This window comes from Esox lucius, chromosome 4 (genome assembly GCF_011004845.1).
Source record: "Esox lucius isolate fEsoLuc1 chromosome 4, fEsoLuc1.pri, whole genome shotgun sequence".
Classification (NCBI taxonomy): Eukaryota; Metazoa; Chordata; class Actinopteri; order Esociformes; family Esocidae; genus Esox; species Esox lucius.
Window position 1 is genome coordinate 17,723,961 of NC_047572.1, and position 19,909 is coordinate 17,743,869.

General features: G+C 40.9%; 1 protein-coding gene across 1 annotated transcript in view; it reads right to left on the minus strand.

Annotated features, from left to right (window-relative positions):
• The window catches only part of gpc3 (glypican 3), a 153,323-nt gene that overhangs the window by 39,268 nt on the left and 94,146 nt on the right, over positions 1-19,909 (minus strand). Inside the window, exons 4-6 of the mRNA XM_010897797.3 lie at positions 15,978-16,120; positions 13,381-13,509; positions 4,844-4,955 (exon numbers count right to left, since the gene is read on the minus strand). Coding sequence (XP_010896099.1) covers positions 4,844-4,955; positions 13,381-13,509; positions 15,978-16,120 — 384 coding nt within the window. The remainder of the gene's footprint in view (positions 1-4,843; positions 4,956-13,380; positions 13,510-15,977; positions 16,121-19,909) is intronic.

The window sequence follows — 19,909 nt, forward strand, 5'->3', positions numbered from 1 at the left end:
TGTTTGTTTTTGCAAACTTCAGCCAGGCTTGGAAGCCTCCCTGACCAGTTTTCTTCTCGTTTTTTCATAAATTTTGGAGGGATGTCCAGTTCTTGGTAATGTCTCTGTTGTTCCATATTTTCTCCACTTGATGACGACTGTCTTCACTGTGTTCCATGGCATATCTAATGCTTTGGAAATTATTTTATTCCCTTCTCCTGACTGATATCTTTCAGCAATGAGATCCCTCTGATGCTTTGGAAGCTCTCTACGGACCATGGCTTTTGCTCTGAGATGCAACTAAGAAAATGTCAGGAAAATCCTACTAGAACAGCTGAACTTTATTTTTGATTAATCAGAGTCACTTTAAATGATGACAGGTGTGTAATGACCTGGTAAATTCTGAACACAGCCACATCCCCAGTTATAGGAGGGTGTTGTTGTAAGATTTTTACTTTAAATTTCTCACTCGAAAAATGTCAGTTTGTTTTTCAATTGAATTGTTCACATTATAGGTTACATTAAAACTGGAAAAGTTCTGACATGATTTATCTTTGTCTCATTCTTAACATCACAACAACCTGGCATTTGAACAGGGGTGTGTAGACTTTTTATATCCAGTATATATATATAAAGAATGTAATGCCCTTTAGTCCACAGAAATTGTCCAGGTTCTGCTGAGAGCAGATGTGATAGCAGACGTATCTGTCAAAAATGTCAAAGCCTAGACAGATACATAAGTACACACATAATGCAAACAACACTGAGTGGTTAGACCTGACAGAGGAGAAGATGGCTATGTACCAAAGGACAGAGGAGTAGACAGCTATGTACCAAAGGACAGAGGAGTAGACAGTTATGTACCAAAGGACAGAGGAGTAGACAGTTATGTACCAAAGGATGGAGGAGTAGACAGCTATGTACCAAAGGATGGAGGAGTAGACAGCAATGTACCAAATGATGGAGGAGTAGACAGCTATGTACCAAAGGATGGAGGAGTAGACAGCTATGTACCACAGGATGGAGGAGTAGACAGTTATGTACCAAAGCCCTATGGGGACTGGGGCCTAGAAAGTTTCCAACTTAAATACTCTCTTTTCCCCACATAAGCAACCAAATTAATGGATATAGGGAATAGAGTATTAGCGCATTATTTACAGAATAGAAAAATGTGGCATTATTCAGGGAATTGAAATGTAGTGAATTATACAGGGAACAGGCTGTCATTCGTCTAAGAGGAATAACTTAAGTGTAAAGTAATTCCTCTCTATCCATTTATAGAGCATAGCTCATTTCAAACTTGGCTGGTCACAACAATGACATCAGGCGTTTAGGCGTGAGAAAGGCTTGTTTTATAAGCACAGGGAGGAAAGGCTTTGTGTTTTTTTTCTCTGTGTTTAGTTTAGCTAGCGCTGAGGAGCACAGGGCGAAACTCCATGCCAGACTGTCTCTGTATCTTCACATACTCTGATTAACACTGACAAAGTGAGAAATGACACATTTCCGCTACACACATCTTTTTTACAAGGTCGGAGTCACGGAGCACTTAGAGACTGAAGGAAAGAAATGTTGTGGGGATTAGAGTTGGAAGGAAGTGTGCTCTGAGGAGGGGATCCATCCTACCCTGGCTGTAAGACAGCATGTCTGTGTGCCTCCAAAAGAGGACCCTACTCCATTTAGTGCACTCCTTTTAACCAGGACCCACAATCATTAACACAGAACATTAGTGGAGCTGGAGTATAGGGAAGAGTGGTCCATTTGGGCCTCGGCCCTAGTCAGTCCTTATGGCAGGCTCTCCCCAACTTGGTGTCAGGAGGGAATACTTCTGGAATGGCTCTTGGCAACAAAGATTGATAGCTGCTAAACTGTTGGGACACAAAGTGTCCCTCCGGCAGATCCTCTCACATTCACAGTGATATCACACAATCCTCCACACAGAACCAGGGACACAGTTTCACGGTAAGTGTAAAACACTTCTTAACAATCCAGAGTATGTGTTGGTGTGTGTCTGTGTGCAGATCCCCAAATACACACGTAGTGTTGTGAATGCATTGGTGTGCCACACTGACATCAGACGCGGGATCAGCACATGTGCTGCAGCCTCCAACCAGCTTCCAGATGATGTGGTGGTCTTTTAACAAGGCGGGAGGCGGAGACCTAGTAAAACCCTACTTTACCCTTTTCACTCTCTAAACAACATCACTTTCTATGGCGCCTCAAGAGAATTGGACGCGATGTGCTCCACATGACCCGGATGTGTTCATTCCAGGCCGGTGAGTAACATTCTGCACATGTTCAGGACCAGTGTGAATGTCAGGCACCGGTTATAAAACCTGTCACTTTCCTGCCAGGTTTACACTGCAGCTGATTCTCATTCTGACTGATTACGGAGTTTGTTGTTGTTGTTGCTGTTGTTGAAATGCTAAGCTTCTTTGGAATGGCAGTGATCTGACAGACTGCGATGTTTGGTGAATCACCATCAGAGACGTAGTGTAGGTTTGAATTACCAATCTTCAGAATAGATCCATATCCCCGTGTAAACACATTGGCCCAGTCAAACACAAGCATATGCCCCACGCATATACACAGAGGGACAAAACCAATTGTGACTCCATGCTCGTGTTTATAGAGGACTGGCAATTGTTTGGGGCCTCTTTTACAAAGAGACCAGTCATCTGAGTGTTTTAGAATCGTAATAAATATGATCATTGTGATGAACACTGCTAATCTTCAGCTGAGGAAGGCCCCAAACTGGGTAACGTGACTAGCATCTTTCTGTCTTCACGTTTTTATACTGTGCATGTGTACACGCTATACCTAAGTACTGTATATTTAGGAATCACACATATGTATGTGTGTGTGTGTGTGTGTGTGCGTGCGTGCGTAAAAACAACACAAAAGCCTGTGACAGACAGGACAGAGTTAGGAGTGGGGGAGCATGATCAAAAATCTGTCCTCTACTTTGGGGGTGGGGGTAAGTGTGCATGAGGTAATGAAGCAAAAGTAATTGAGAAAATTACAGCGTCTCCCCGAGGTGGATCAATCCACCCTCTCCCCCCGCACCCACCCACCAAGGGTCTTGAGCCGGGGGGGGAGAGAGGCTCCTTAGATCTCCTAGCCCACTCTGTTTGAACAGGAGAGAGAGATGGTAATCCATTGAGACAGGCCTTCTTTAGCACACAAGCACTCGCCCTTCACACACACACACACACACACACACGCACACACACAGGGTAAGGCTGACCTTAGCCCGGCTCCCTGATGGGGGGACGTGAGTCTCTGTCCTGCATGTCAACAGCCAGAACCTTACAAAAACAACCAAGGTAGAACTTTCATCTCATTGGCTAATACAAGCAACTAGCTGCTGAGTCAGTATGGGTGGGCACCTATTAACACCTTTGACTCCCTCTGGGGTGGTTTGTCATGGAAACAGAAGTGCACTTGTTAAGTAGGGAGCCTTGGCCTTGGTGACAGCTGAGTGTGATGACAGTGGAGCTGGTCCCACTGCCGGTTACAACATCCTTGAACATCTTTCTCACCTGTCCTGTGTTTACCCCAGGAGCACATGGTGATCTAGTCTCCTTACCTGTCCTGTGTTTACCCCAGAATCACATGGTGATCTAGTCTCTTTACCTGTCCTGTGTTTACCCCAGGATCACATGGTGATCTAGTCTCTTTACCTGTCCTGTGTTTACCCCAGGATCACATGGTGATCTAGTCTCTTTACCTGTCGTGTGTTTACCCCTGGATCACATGGTGATCTAGTCTCCTTACCTGTCCTGTGTTAATCCCAGGATCACATGGTTAGCTAGTACCAACTGGTAATCTCTGTCCATGTCCACCTGGTTGTGCCGCTGGATTTCTCCTAAAGACTCTGGACACAACCTATCAGCATTTACTGACCTGCTGGTCATCTTAACATCAAACACATTGACATGGCCTCTCTAGGGTTCTTCCTAGGTTTTGACCCTACTAGTGTGTTTTTCCAAACCACCGTTTATCACTTATTATCGTTGCTTGCTCTGTTGTGGTTCTGACTGGGTGTCTGTATAAGCACTTTGTGACAACGGCTGATGTAAAAAAGGGCTTTACAAAATAAATTTGATTAATTGAGTAGACCGTTATGAAGTAACTGAGCTTCATAAACTGTTATAACAGACACATATGAGTATTGCACCCATGCCACTGGCATGTATTCATGGAGGCAAAGGTCACATTTGACCAATGAAATACAATTATTAACAGTTTGTCTTTAGTTTCAATGTATTCATAGTTTTCCTTTAGTTCTAAGGTGCCCCTATCTCTGCTGGAGCAGACATGAAGTGAATCAGCGCTCTTCTGTTTCAGTGTCTGTAGATCAGGTATCTGATGCTATCTGTCCAAAAAGTGTCAGGCGTGTTGTTGTCCGTACCATTTTATTGATGGACACCTTTAGCATTTGGCTTCAGTTGATAAGATTTTTATAAAATGATTGGCAAAGTAGGACTGAGCTGAAATGAATGGTGGGTAGTTCTTGACAGTTTGAATTTGGATTCACAGCAGATAAATAAAAAAAATGCCATCACTGTTTTAGACTATAAGAATAGATTATGTGATTAGAAATAGTTCTGGGGTGGGTTGTGTGATTACTTTGCCATGATTTATAGGTTATATTACATGTAAATGTTACTTTTTGTTATCATTTAAGGACTTGTATACATGTTGTTTCCTCGGCATCTCAGTCGTATGGTGATGTAGGCTATGGGTATAAGTTTATAGAACCAACAACACATTTACCACAATACTACAACCTATTTCTTGTCTAGGCTAACCCAGTGAATTTAACCATGCACTTCCCCTGACACACACACATGCACACAGGCACCTGGTTGATGTGTTTGAGTTTGTCAATGATCTGGCTGATGACTGGTTCAGGAGCTTTGTTCTTAGAATCAGACCCATGGGGGTGGGAACGCTTCACTCCTGGGCCAGGGAACCTGGAAGTGAAAGAAAAATAAATGTAAATAGTTTTAAAACAAGTGCATCCGTTTGTTAAGAAGTAGCCTTAGTGTCTATGTTGTTTCATGAGCCACATTTCAGATACAGTGAACAGACATTTTGACCATTCGCCGAAAAGTCCACAGCTCCCAAAATGAAGCTCCATGGCCATCTACTGGTGATAAGATGCTTCAACAACAATGCTTCACACAGGAATTGAAGCAACTTATAAACCCCACCATGACTTAAGATTAAATTCAATGATAAAAAAATTAATCATTGAATCATTGTAATTATTATATGTGTAATGTATGTTTATATTTAAATGCCCTAATCGATCATACAGTCAATCTACCACATAATGTTTACTGAACAGAAATTCACAGAACAGAAAACCCCAGCTGCAGAAGGGGCTAAGATAAGATCCTTAGGAGGAGTATGAGGAGGTAGGAAGGTGTAGGAGGAGTAGAGACAGGCTCCTACATGCAGTCACATCTATCTACCAGTCTAGTCAGGAGTTTTAGCTTTGTCTCTAGATGTGTATGCTTTAGGGAGGAGGGATGATGTCACAAGGTTGGAGCTCTCCCAAATGGCACCCCTTTTCCTAGATACTATACTACTTTTGACTAGGGGGCATATGGTAGGAGAGCCAAAAGCAATGCACTATAAGGAATAGGGTGGAATTTGGCATACTCCGTGGTTGGAACTATTCCTCTGTGTTCCATTGTACTAAAGAACTATTCCTTCGTGTTCTATTGTTTTAAAAATGATCCCTGTGTGTCCTGTTGTTCTAAAAGAACAATTACTCTGTGTTCTATTTAACTGAATAACTATTCTACCTTGTTCCATTTTACCAAAGAACTATTCTTTGTGTTCCTCCAAGTGCTCCTGTGTGTTCTACTTTGTCTGGCTTGAAGAATCAGATTCGGCTTTACTCACCAGAAGCATTTACCCATACTGAGACTTTGACTAGGTGTCATGGTGCTGCTATAGTGTTAGGCAATGTTATTGAGATACAATTGACGTAGAGTTATATGTACAGCATGTCATGAGCAAACCTGGATAAGAGCATCTCACAGCGATTAGAAAGAACCACAAATAAAAACCACAAATGAGCAGTGAGTATATCATATTCATTGCATTTTAGTACACATTTACGGTATTAGTATGATGTATTTACAGTAGATGCAGGGAGATGAACAGAGTTAAAGTGCTGGGAATGTTGGGAGACTCGAGTCATCCAAACAGATACGAGTGCGAAGACGGTTAAATATGAAGAAAAAGACACTTCAGGAACGAGACACTGATGGCTGGCATCGCTGAGTCGGATTTTCGCTCACAAAGGCTAAGGCACTGCCAGCTTAAACGGTGAGGACAATGGAACAACCAAGGGAAGGAATTCCTTGCAAAGAACAGGCTAGTAAAAATGTGCAGGGGAACAGGAAAGTGTCTGAAGACAGCCCATGTGAAGTAGCAGTGACAGAGTGAAGTCACAGGCTGTTCTTATCTCTTTGGCACACCCGATCACCCCCACCATCATCTCCTCATTGCCACAGCACTAAGTCACACTTTTTATTAAATCCTTAATGACCATTTCGCCATTATTTTTCCTTCTAATCACATGAATAATTCAGAGATGTGTGATCTATCACCAGCAGCTAGACAAAATGTAGATGAATACTGAGAGTATGAGATACTGTTGAGAGGGGGAGAGAGAAATAGAAAAAAAGAAGGAAAGAGAGACTGTAATAGGGAGAATAGGAAAGAGAAATGAAAAGTCAAGCTAATGTTAAAGGTTCCAGTGAGGTTGTGTTAACCCTTAACCATTAAGGAAATCACATCATTTAGAATACAGATGCTGTATCTTAATTAGATCATACCGTTGTTGCCCAAATCCAGTGATTCCCAACCAGGGGTACTAGAACCCCTGGGGGTACTTGGCCTCTCCACAGGGGGTACTTGAAAACACTCATGACACCATTCTGTAGGCTTACTAGTGAAATTAACATGAGGGGGTACTTCAGGAGTACTCCAAGCTGAGCAGAAAATTATGTCGGTGGTACAGTTACTGAAAAAGGTTGGGAACCACTGCCCTAATCAATGTTCAAAAAGGCTTCTAAAGTTTGTAATTTCAACTTTCAAATGTCAGACTTAATTAGTCCTATAGAAAATCCATGACTTCTAATCCACATTATTTAATGAAGAATGTACCAAACCCTACGATATATCCATAACATTGTGATTCAAGTGTCCGGTTGCTGCAGTATGAAAAATAATGTCTCTTGTGACTGCTTTAACATTAACATTTTCAACTCAAAGGGGGTAGCAATTTCTGGCTTTGGGTGCCAAGATGATGTATTGATATGCTTTTTCACCTTTGATTGTTATGTTGTTAAATCACCATCACATATTGTGTTTGTTTATTACCTGGTACCACTGATGCTCCTGTCACTCCATGCATATGTTATTCCTTTTTTAGTTTGATACAGTGACAAGACAAACAAAGAAAGGTCTTTATCTGAACCATGAACAGCTCCTTATGAGTTAACTTTATACAATAGTATATAATACAACAGAACATTGTTTCAAGTCATTTATTTGATCAGCAATTGCCTATTTGGTAGAAAAAATATACTATGCTATATACAAAATATACTATATAACATTGTGAAACAATTCTATATTTTGCATGACATCCCTTAGAATGCACAACAGAAGCAAATAACTTTGGTAGACAGTCATGACATTTTTCCCCCATAACTCTCCTTTTGACATTGGCAGCCTTTTGATCTTTACAAAGTCCAAGTGATTCCACATATATGCAGTTATGTTGAGGGTCTGAGGTGGCCAATCTAATCGTGTAGGAGTTTCCTCCACAGGCTTCTGCTTGAAGTCTTAATCGTCTTTCCAGAGTGTTTGGGGTCATTATCATTGGGAAAGATTATGTTTTTTGCCCATCAGTCAAAAATGGACATTACTGCTAAGACCTTTTTTCATGACAGAAGCGTGTACGCTAAAGTGACCTACATACGCAGACTGCTTCATGGGCCTTTGTTACAAACTCTGTGGCTCTAGCAGTCTAGGGTGGATGGTACAGAGACCCGTAACATAGAACTCATGCAAATTAGTGTAGTGTAAAGGAACAGTAAGAACAAACGACAGACAACCAAAGCTACCATCAAACATTAAACTTTTATTATAAACACACAGTAAAGGGGTTAGGGATACTTGCCTGCCTCAAGAATCACTTAGCTGAGTACTAACCAATACAAAAATACAGAGGGTGGTCCGCTCAGTTCTAACTAGTGTTTTTAGACAAGGTTTTCCTATGGCTGTGTATGCCCAAGGGCGACTTGCTAATAAAACCCCTTTTCCCAGGGACACAGGGACAAACAAAAACCTACTTTGAAAAAGGACTAATCAGCAAACACCAAGCAAAACATAATAAATACTCACATGAAACAGGACAAAGTTAGATATATGTGCTAAACTAAGTATGAATGAACAAAGTGTCTGTCTATCAAAAAGGGTATGTATCTCAAGAGTGTCTATGTCCATGTGGAGTAAAGCAAAAGAGTCTCTCTTGGAGAACCAACTGACTGTTTTTTTAAACCAGGGATGTGTGATGCCATTGGGTAATGGAAAAAGGAACAGGTGGTGCAATTAGGAGGAGTGTCCACTGATTGGTCCACCTCAGCTGTCAGGCGATGCACTCATGACTGCCAGGTGGGAAACACCAACGAGCACAATCAGGCACATAAGGGACACCTGGGGAAACGGGCAGGAGGGGAAAAACACAAACGCACATACAGGGTCCCTCCATGCGTAACAGTCTTCCACTGTGTTGTCTGTCTACCACATGCTTTCAGATTCCTTCAGACGGCTTGTCATATGTCTTTTACTTAGGAATGGTGTCTGTCTAGGCGACTCTACCAATAGCCTGATTGTTGGAGTGCTGTAGAGATGGGTGTACTTCTAGGCAGGTTTTCCCATCTCTGCAGAGAAACTCTGAAGCTCTGTTAGAACGGTCATAGGATTCTTGATCACCTTCTTGACCAAGGCCCTTCTTGTTGGTTACTTAATTAGGCCAGACTGCCAGCTCTAGGAAAAGTGTTGCTGGTTCCAAACTTCTTCCATTTCACATCAATGGAGCACACTGTGCGTCTGGGAACTTACAATGCTTTAGCAGCAGATCTATCTACGATTTTCTCAAAAGACTATGGAGGATTCCTTGGATTTTATGACTTGGTTTCTGCTCTGACATGCACTGTGTTGTTCTAAATCACATCCAATCAATTGCATTTCCCAAAGGTGGACTTCAATCCAGTTCTTGAGACATCTCAAGGATGATCAAAGGACGCCTCTGACCTCAATTTGGAGTGTCATGGTAAGGGTTCTTAATACTTGTAAGTGTTCAGAAGTTTTTCCTTCTCATGACATTGGTAAAAATGACTTAATGAAACATAAAGAGCAAAGAGTGAATCACGTGGCTGGACAAGAAATAAAAATTGCAACTAGAAATTTGCCAGTATTTGAAAGTGAGAAACTTCAGAATGACATTAGATTACATTACTAACAAAAAAGTGCTAGGTTTTGTTCCCCAGTGTTTGCTCAGGAGGCACCATGACTGTTTAAAGATGTCTTTGAGAAGATGTGAAGGTGTCATTCCATTGATCTTCAGGGGAACTGCCTGGCACGTATAACAGCAGGAGTCACTTTTAGCTCAGTCCTCAATGACTCTACAGAAATAGTCAGAGGAATTCTGACCACTAAGTCCATCTGCGCTACCACATTGATATTTTAAAGGCATTGCAGCATAACACATTACATTTCCCATAATGATATGTCCACACTATGAGGTTAATAATACCTTTAAGAATTATAATGCCCCAAAAAGACAGATAAAAGCTGGAAATGTAGCCTGTTTTGGTGGAATGGTGGATTAGGTTAATTGTATGATGTCACTGGACTGATTTGATCAAAATAAACAGATTACTTTCCAAGACAATACTATTGGGTCTGCATACAAAATAATTGGTTCCCTCACACTCACACAATGTGACTGAGCATTGTTAGTGCAAAATGAGCTCAAGACAAAAAAATACAAAATATATTTCGGATGTAAGTTTAAAAAACACAGAGATTTGCTAGACATCAAGTTCTGGTTTAAAATTCCAAATTAAACCCTGCAAGGAGACCTCAGTGTAAATGCTTTCTAATAATAGCAGAAATGGATCCAACCAAAACCTCTGAATGGAAATGTACCCCACTCTAAGGCAGGACATGTACAGTAGATAACTGCTTATAGGATGGCATAGCACTCCCTCTACCATATACCCTCTACATCTTTTCCCTTTTCATCCTTCCATACCTCTCTTATCTATCTCCATTTCTCCCTTGCTCCCACTCTCTCCATCTCTCCTTCCCGCTCTCCTCCCCTCTCTTACTTCTCTGTTACCCTCTCTCTCTGCTGGCCTATAATTACCTCCCCAGGATACCACCCCGCTCTCTACCCCTGGAGGAGGTAGTAAGCCTGTTTCTGGTTCACTGAGTGTGTCCTCAGAGGAAGAGCTTCCAGCCTGTCTGCTACAGAGTAAAGGAGACAGGGAGGAAATGTGGCCATGGGGGAAGGAAGCTATGAACCCCCTTAGGAAGAAGCCTGGGTTGTGTTCAGTAGGCATGCAGAACAAAAACAGACTGAATTTGTCTCATAATAATCTCACTTTTTCAGTTTCTCAAGCAAAACATTTAGTAAAGTGGACTAATGAAATTGACTACGTTTTTCTTGTCTGTAAAAAATATTTTATGTTCATAAGATTGTACAGTGACTCTATTTAGGGTTGCTCAACAAGCTTATATGCTTTTAGAAGGAGAAAATACTTCTAATTTATTGTAGAAGGGATGCTTTTACAATTTTAATCAATATAATATCATTATCTGAGGATAAATAAAGTTGAGCAATTAAAAAAGGAGAGAACAGAAGGTTGAAGGGAACAGGAGGTGAAGTGAAATATAGCAGAACCAGAATTGGGTTCTTGGGGTGCAGTGAGATACCAGGCAAAGGATGAGAGAGCGATCGAATGGCAATTAACCGAGCAGGGAGAAGGTGAACTCACGACTGACATTAATAACCTTCTGATAGAAAGACCGAGTCAAGATTTACACTCACACAATGTAAGAGATTGGACTGCAGAACTCATCACTTCTACATAAACGTATCCTTCAACTGACCTACACTCTTTACTAGGAGCGTTTTTACACTACAACAGTATTATCAAGATGAACAAGACTTGTTGGCAGATTTAGGATGACTGATTGTGTAGGAAGTCTGGTTCTGTAGGTCTTTCCAGCTCCAGAAACGAAAAAAATCAAAAAACTGTCAAGAAACTAAAAACATCTCACATTGGCAACGTTTGACGGAGAGCGCCAAGTATGTTACAAGGTATACAGTCGATATAAAAAGTCTACACACCCTGTTTAAAATGCCAGGTTCTTGTGATGTAACAGAATGAAACAGATTGTCAGAACTTTTTTTAAATTTTAATGTGGCCTATAATGTGAACTGAAATATTTGAGAAAAAAATACAAAAATAAAACTCACAATAACCTGGTTGCATAAGTGTGCACACCCTTAAACTAATACTTTGTTGAAGCTCCTTTTAATTTTATTATAGCACTCAGTCTTTTTGGGTAGGAGTCTATTAGCATGGCACATCTTGACGTGGCAATATTTGCCCATTCTTCTTTGCAAAAGTGCTCCAATCTGTCAGATTGCGAGGACTTCTCCTGTGCACAGCCCTCTTTAGATCAACCCACAGATGTTCAATTGGATTCAGGTCTGGGCTCCGGCTGGGTCATTCCAAAATGTTAATCTTCTTCTGGTGAAGCTATGCTTTTGTGGATTTGGATGTGTGCTTTGGGTCATTGTCGTGCTGAAAGGTGAACTTCCTCTTCATCTTCAGCTTTCCAGCGGACGCCTGAAGGTTTTGTGCCAAAATTGTCTTGTATTTGGAACTGTTCATAATTCCCTCCACCCTAAGGCCCCGATTCCAGCTGTAGATAAACAGCCCCAAAGCATGAGGCTGCCACCACCATTCTTCACTGTGGGTATGGTGTTCTTTGGGTAATGTGCAGTGTTGTTTTTGCGCCAAACATGCCCTTTGGTATGATGGCCAAAAAGTTCAACCTTGGTTTCATCAGACTATAACACATATTCCCACTTGCTTTTGGGAGATGTTTTTGCAAACTTGAGCCAGGCTTGGGTGTTTTTCACATGGGAGATTGTTGTCACATGTAGCACACAGCCAGTACTTGCCAGAAATTCCTGCAGTTCCTTTAATGTTGCTGTAGGCCTCTTGGAAGCCTCCCTGACCAGTTTTCTTCTCGTCTTTTCATACATTTTGGAGGGACGTCCAATTCTTGGTAAAGTCTCCGTTGCTCTGTGATGCAACTAAGAAAATGTCAGGAAAATCCTACTAGAACAGTTGAACTTTATTTGTGATTCATCAAAGTCACTTTAAATGATGGCAGGTGTAATGACTTCTATTTAACATAAGTTTAAATGTGATTGGTTAATTCTGAACAAAGCCACATCCCCAGTTATAAGAGGGTGTGCACACTTATGCAACCAGGTTATTGTAAGGTTTTTATTTTTTATTTTTCCCACTCGAAGATTTCAGTTTGTTTTTCAATTGAATTGTTCACATTATAGGTCACATTAAAAGTGGATTTATCTTTGTCACATTCTTTTACATCACAAGAACCTGGCATTTTCACATGGGTGTGTAGACCTTTTATATCCACTGTACAACTTTGTCAGTGTGTTCATTTGACTTACGTGAGCATGTGTTTCACCTCGTGGGGCAACTCATGGCTAGTGTGAATCGAAAATAGTATTTACATTTTCTATTAATGCAATACAAAATATTCCGTAAAACTGCAGTAGTAGTTTCTGATCATTAAATTTGAATGTTCCTCTACATGAGTGCAAACAAAAAGTCAAAATACATGTGAATGAAACCTCAGACTACATTGTGCAGCCTAGATGGGCAAACAGCTGGATTTCACAACGCGATACAACTGTGCATAGGTGACAGTTCAGGAAACAAACCAGTTGTAGTGAACACATGATACCTCAGAAATTGTACTCTGTTCCCTATATAGTGCACCCTATTCCCTCTATAGTGCACTACATTTGAATGGGGTACCTTTTGGAACAAGAACACAGACATCAAAATGTGTGTCATTAGTATATTTTTTGTATAGCAACAAGAAGATCTATTTAAATGTAGGATTTTATGCATGAATGTAACTCAACCCATGTAGATTTTATCCCTACTGAGTATACTTTCCATATGTTTCCACCACTAGCAGCACCTTTATAATTCTAATTATGTGTAAACAAAAGTTTTGATTCTGATTTACCTGGCTGTCATTTCTTGTCCATTCCAGCAGAGGGAGTGGTTGCTCGGCACTGCCGGCTCACGGCTGCAAAGAGCCTCTCCCAGACCACTGAAGAAGGAGCTGAAGCCCCTCAGGCTAGAAATAAATTCCCTGAGGGAGAGAGGAAGGGATGAGAAGATATGGGAATAACTTCAACAGTGTTAATGACTGTTTTATTTTTATATAACAATGGATATAATGCTGGTCAGCAAATAGTAGAGGACACGAGAGGGGGAGAGGGAGAAAAGAGAGAGTGAGCAAAAGGGAGGGAGAGCTAGGGGGGGAACATAGATTAACTGACACTTTTAGCATCATTATAGGAGACGTAGATAGAGAATGACAGATATTATACAGAGGGAATGAAAAAGTAGAAAGGTTGCATTAGTGAAGATCCTTAAAGGGATGTGTAGAGAGAAATAAATGTATTTATCTTTATCCTGATTATTTATTTACTTTTATATATAAATAAATTCGTTTTCAATATTTTTTGTTTTCAAGTAAAAGAAGATATAAAAAAACACAAGAATGAAAAAAAAAAAATCTCTCTAAGCCCTCCAATCCCTGCCCTCATCACCCCTCTACTGCTTGAGTGAAAGAACAAGCATTTGAGACCTCAGACCACATGTAAAAACAGAAGCACATTGGAATGCTGAATCAGATAGAAGAGGAGAGGCTGCTAGATCTTTTCAAATGTGCTCAATGGTTAATCAGCATATATTGAATTCTTTGGAGTCTCTCTAAATGTAGGTTGTTTGCCAATTCACTGAGCCATACATTGGTTGAAGGAACCCAGTTTTGTTCCAAAACATCATTTATTTTTAAATGTTTTCCCAAAATGACTTGTTTTTGTGTGCCTTGGGTAATCAAAGCATCTCTGATGGTTTATTTCACCTTTTATTAATAATGTTTTGTATTGCTTTGGCAATTGAAATCTGTGTCTAGATAGAGAGCAAATCAGCCGTGGAGAGTGTCTGTGTTCCAAATGTCACCATATTTCCATTAGAGTGTGCTACTTTTGAGTAACATTATGTACTATAACGGGAGTAGGGGGCCGTTTGAAATGTTGATGGGAGTATATTTTACTATTGACAATAATCTGGCCACTCTGAAGAAAGCAACAAGGCTCTGTTTTAGCCTGTTATTGCAGAGTAAGTGTCAGACGCACTGGGCTTAAGGCAGGCTTGCTGTCACTCTCATAGTACAGTTTCAATGTTTTATTAGTCCCAGACACATTATAGCAGATGTTGTTGTGTGTGTAGCAGAATACCTTTGTCCTAGTCTAAACAATATATAAAGTATTTAGATGGAAAACAAGAAAGAGAAAGAACAATTACATATACAATAAAAATATAAAACCTTTTCTTTTTTTTTGCTTTGTCATTATGGGGTATTGCGTAGAGACTGATAGCAATCTTTTTTTCTACATCAATTATGAATTAAGTCTATAACACAAGGAACTATAGAGGATGTGAAGGGGGCTGAAAACATTGCAAAGGCAATGTGTATTCCAATAAAAAACAGGGGATGATAAAATGGCCACGTTTGAAATGATGCCAGGACACTGGGGTTAACACCCTACTCTTATGATAAGTGCCCCTAGATCTTCATCTAAAAGAGAGAATCAAGCTTTTAATATGTTTAAAAAAGACAGCTTTCTGTCCTCATCACTGCCCTGGTGCATTGGGAATGCATCATTAGACCAGAGGGAAGAGTGCCCCCTACTGGGCGTCTAACACCACTTCCAGAGGCATCTGTTCCCCAGGACCGATCCTCTTTAGATTCAGAGGGAATCAGCTGTGGGATGCAGGGTAATATGCTGCTGGCTTGTAAGACACACTGCAAGCAGGCATGCAGACACACATTAACTCACAGCCTGAGAGAAATAACGCTAGCCTGGACAAGTCTATAGCAAATCAATACCATTTTACACAAGGACCTGGTTGCCCACTAGTGCTTATCTAAATGCACTTATTGTAAGGGCTTTGGTGATGGAGTAAAATCTAGACCCAGTATCAGTGTACAGTATAGACGGAGGGATAGCTAGATGATCCCCTAAGCTCATCCAGAAGACTCTGTGAAGCTCCAGTTTGAATACAAAGTCTGATTTCCTCAGGTCAAACACTGAAGTCGTAATATAGTTTGAGTGTAACTGCATAAACTTTAAAATGAGAAAGTAAAATATTGAAATGTCAAGAAATTATACCTTCATTCACAGTGTCTTGACTGTCCAGCTCACTATTTATCACTGTAATTAAAGCGAAACAATTACGGAGCTTAAATATCATTTTAAATCATGGGGATACATTTGAACAAACTGTGATGTCAAGGAGATACAAGTCATTTAAGTTCCATCTCCAGGACATGAACAGCCCCTCTTTTCCTTCTCCTTCCTCCACTCTCCTCTTCCTCTTCCTCTCTATTCTATCACCACTATGACTTGGTAAGTGTCATTATGCCTCAGCCTTCTCCTTCTGTATTCCCCGTTCCCTCTCTTGGTCTGCCTGTGTCCTCCTTTCCACGCCTCGTGTTGCACCTCCAGCTCTCCAGCCTGAGTGGGCTCTGCACATGCCTGACATTACCTGCGGCGGCCGGCCAAGGTCTCCTCAGGATCATAGGTCAAAGGCTGGGGGCTGCGGAGTGCCGGGGCTGCAGGGGTTTGTTCAGGAAGTGGTGCCACTGAGCGAGACACCCGCTGGGGTACATGGCCACACGTACTGCCCACCTGGATGGAGGGAGGGGTAACCATGAGACCGGAGACAAAGGCGCCTTGCACACTGTTCATTATACACCGGGTTGTTTGAAACCTAAATGCTGATTGGCTGATAGCTGTGGTATAAAATGCTGTACAAATAATACATGGATTTTAGGGATTTTGACATTCCATTTACAAAAATGCAATGATGTGCCAATCATTTAAACCCTGTATTCAATAGAAAATAGTACAAAGACAACATATCAAATGTTGAAACTGAGAAAGTTTACTGTTTCTTGAATAATCTATGTACACGTTTCAAAAAAGGCATCAAAATACTGGAAAATGTGTGTAATGCTATAAAACACCCGGTGGAAAATCTCACAACTAATTAGATCAATTGGCAACAGGTCAGTAACATGATTGGATATAAAAATAATGTTCACTAGTTCACTACTCTGTGAAAGATTGCGCAGGCAAAAAGTGCAACAATTTAAGAATGTTTCTCAATGTAAAATTGCAAAGAGTTCGGGGATCTAATCATTCTGGTAAATAATATCATTAGAAGGTTCATAGAATCTGCAGAAATCTCTATATGCGAGGGACAAGGCCGAAAACCAATATTGGATGGCTGTGATCTTCTGGACCTCAGATGGCACTGCATTAAAAACAGACACGTTTCTCTAGTGGAAATCACTGAAAAGGCTCAGGATCACTTCCGAAAACCATTGTATGTGAACACAGTACATTGCTGCATCCACAAATGTAAGTTAAAACTCTACCATACAAAAAAGAAACCATATACAAACAAGATCCAGAAACGCTGCTGCCTTCTCTGGGTCCAAGCTTATTTAAGATGGACTGAGGCGAAGTGGAAAACTGTCCTGTGGTCTTACAAATCAAAATGTGAAATTCATTTTGGGAATCATGGATTCCTTATCCTCTGGACTAAAGAGGAGAGGGTATGGGGGTGTATTAGTGCACATGGCATGGGTGAGTTGCACATCTGTGAAGGCACCATTATTGTCGAACAAAATATATAGGTTTTGGAGCCACATACACTTCCATCCAGACTTTTTCAGGGAAGGCCTCGCTTATTTCAGCAAGACAATGCTAAACCACATTCTGCACTTATAACAGCATGGCTCCGTAGTAAAAGAGTCTGGGTGCTAAACTGGCCTGCCCTAAGTCCAGACCTGTGACCCATTGAAAACATTTGGCGCATTATGAAATGAAAAATATGACAAAGGAGACCCTGAACTGTTGAGCACCTGAAATCCTCTATCTAGCAAGAATGGGAAAACATTTCACTTTCTAAACTACAGCAGTTGGTCTCCTCAGTTCCCAAACACTTACAGAGTATTGTTAAAATTACAGGTGATGCAACACAGTGGTAAACATGCCTCGGTTCCAACTTTTTTTAAAGTCCAAAAACATAAACATTTCTCCGTTTCAACATTTTACATGTTGTCTTTGTACTATTTTCAATTAAATATAGGCATAAATGATTTGCACATGATTGCATTCTGTTTTATTTCCATTTTACACAGCATATTGTTTTTGGGAAATGTTAATTTAGTTATTCATTGAATGTAAGAAACATATTTATTTTTATGTCATTAGGTATTGTTTTAATATTGTGTCTTATATAATACAAATTGGATGTGCCTAATTTGCATACACACTTCATGTATTTGCATACATGAAAAGAAAAGTATAAATGGGTCGAAGAGGGGTGCATCCACCAAAATTCTTCTCTGTCTAGGCCTACCTGTGATCACCGCAATCTAGGCTCTGCCTCATTAAATATTCATTACTGTCATTGTCACATTCTTATGCATAATTCAAGTATGTCAAGAAAAGAGTATTAAAATCCACATGTTTTTCTCTAGATTACACCTTAAGATATATACTAAAACTGTTAAATTGGAGAAAATAAACTCTTCAAACGTTCAAAACAATGCACTTGATAATGTCATCCTCCTCAGTAGTTTTAACTGGCCAATGAGCAGACTAATGAATGATAAGACACACATAAAGTGAGATCTAAGTATCAAGTGGATTTTGCACCCCTTGAATGGATGGCTGATAAAGACAGATCCTCAGGTGGGTGGGGCTTGCCCGCTGTAAAGATCACACTTTATTATTATCTAATAGCATTGAACTGTGGCAGTAAGAGGTGAAATACACTATATAAGCAATACTCACCTGGCCACTCTCAAGCGCCCATATGTAAGCGTAAACAAGTTAGCAAGTAGAGATGGGTATGAACAGCCATTGTCAGCCCATCCCTGAGGTGTTGGAAGTTATAAGTTTTGATTGGTTCATCTACGCAACATCGCCTCGTATTTGCATTTCAGTGTGGACAAAGTTTCCTCCAACTTTCTCCCTCGACCAACGGCCCTCTGCCCACCCCGCTTCTCACTGCTTCCCTTCCCCTTGAAAATGAGCAGGAAGGCAGTGTTTCCTATACAGTGCTGCTGTCTGGTGTTTCATGGGCTTAAGTGAGGAGTCAACTAGCTGTCAACCTCGTCGGCTGTCAAATGTTTGCCCCTGTTCAGCTTAGCCTCTCCTCTACTGTTGTGTGTTATTGTTTGTTTATTTCACTGAGGAATAAGAGTGGGGATTTGCATAACAAACAAGGCATGGTTTCCTCAGCCTGTGTCTTTTCTGTTTGGTTCTTTTTGTAATCACAGCCCTCCACAAAGCACCGGCGTGGAACTGACGAGGCCTCTTGTTCGCTAACTTCGGTCCCGGGATAAACGTCATTGTTTCCACCACAGGACAACATGGCAATAATAACTGCAAAGCCTCTGTCTCTGTCTCTGTGAGATTATGGAGTCGTTCCATTGTTTTCAGGTGCAATAAAAATGCAAATGTCTGTTAATGTTTAGCTTGTGGTTTAATGATTCAGCGCTGGTTTAATTTCCCCAGGGAATCCTGGCCTGGGCTTCATTCTGCCTTGTAATGTTAAACAGCTAATTGTGCCTATAGTTTCCCTTAAGTGAATCCACTGTATGTGTGTGTTGGTGCCGCCTGCCAACAATGCAGGGGCAGCATACTGATGAGAGCTGATCCTGCTGGAGCACAGGAGCAGGACTGGACATCTTCATTAGGGAGCTGACAGCACACACACACACACACACACACACACGGACATAATCACACACTTCAATCAGTGCAGTCTCACTACACAATAACACAACAGTAAGAAAGACATACAGACAGACAGACAAGCCGACAGACTGTCAAGCAGGCAGGTATCCCAATTGAAGACACACCCATTAGTGCTGCAGAGTAAACAATCCTATCAGGTCTGACCCAATGGCGTGTTACATGTCAAACCTTTTCACATGAAAATAACGTTTTTAAATCACAGGTGAATTGAAGCTTTTTGGTTGGATGTCCACTTCTCTCAGATTGAATGGGGAGCGCTGATTAACTGAAATCTTCAGGACTCCTAACAGATATTCAATGGGGTTCCAGTCAAGGCTTTGGCTGGGCCACTCAAGGGAATTCACGGACTCCAGCGTTGTCTTGGATGTGTGCTTCATGTTGTCATCATGCTGAAACATGGATCTTTGACCCAGTCTGAGGTCATATGAACTTTTCCTCAAGGACCTCTCTGTATTCTGTCCATTCATCCTTCCCTCATTCCTAACCAGTATCTGCTGAAAAGCATCCCACCACCATGTCTCACCATAGAGATAGTATCAGCCTGGTAATGAACGTTACTTTGTTTTTGCCAGATGTGGTGCTTGGCATTCAAGCCTATTAGTTCCATTTAGGTTTCATCAGACCAAAGAATCTTTTTCCTCA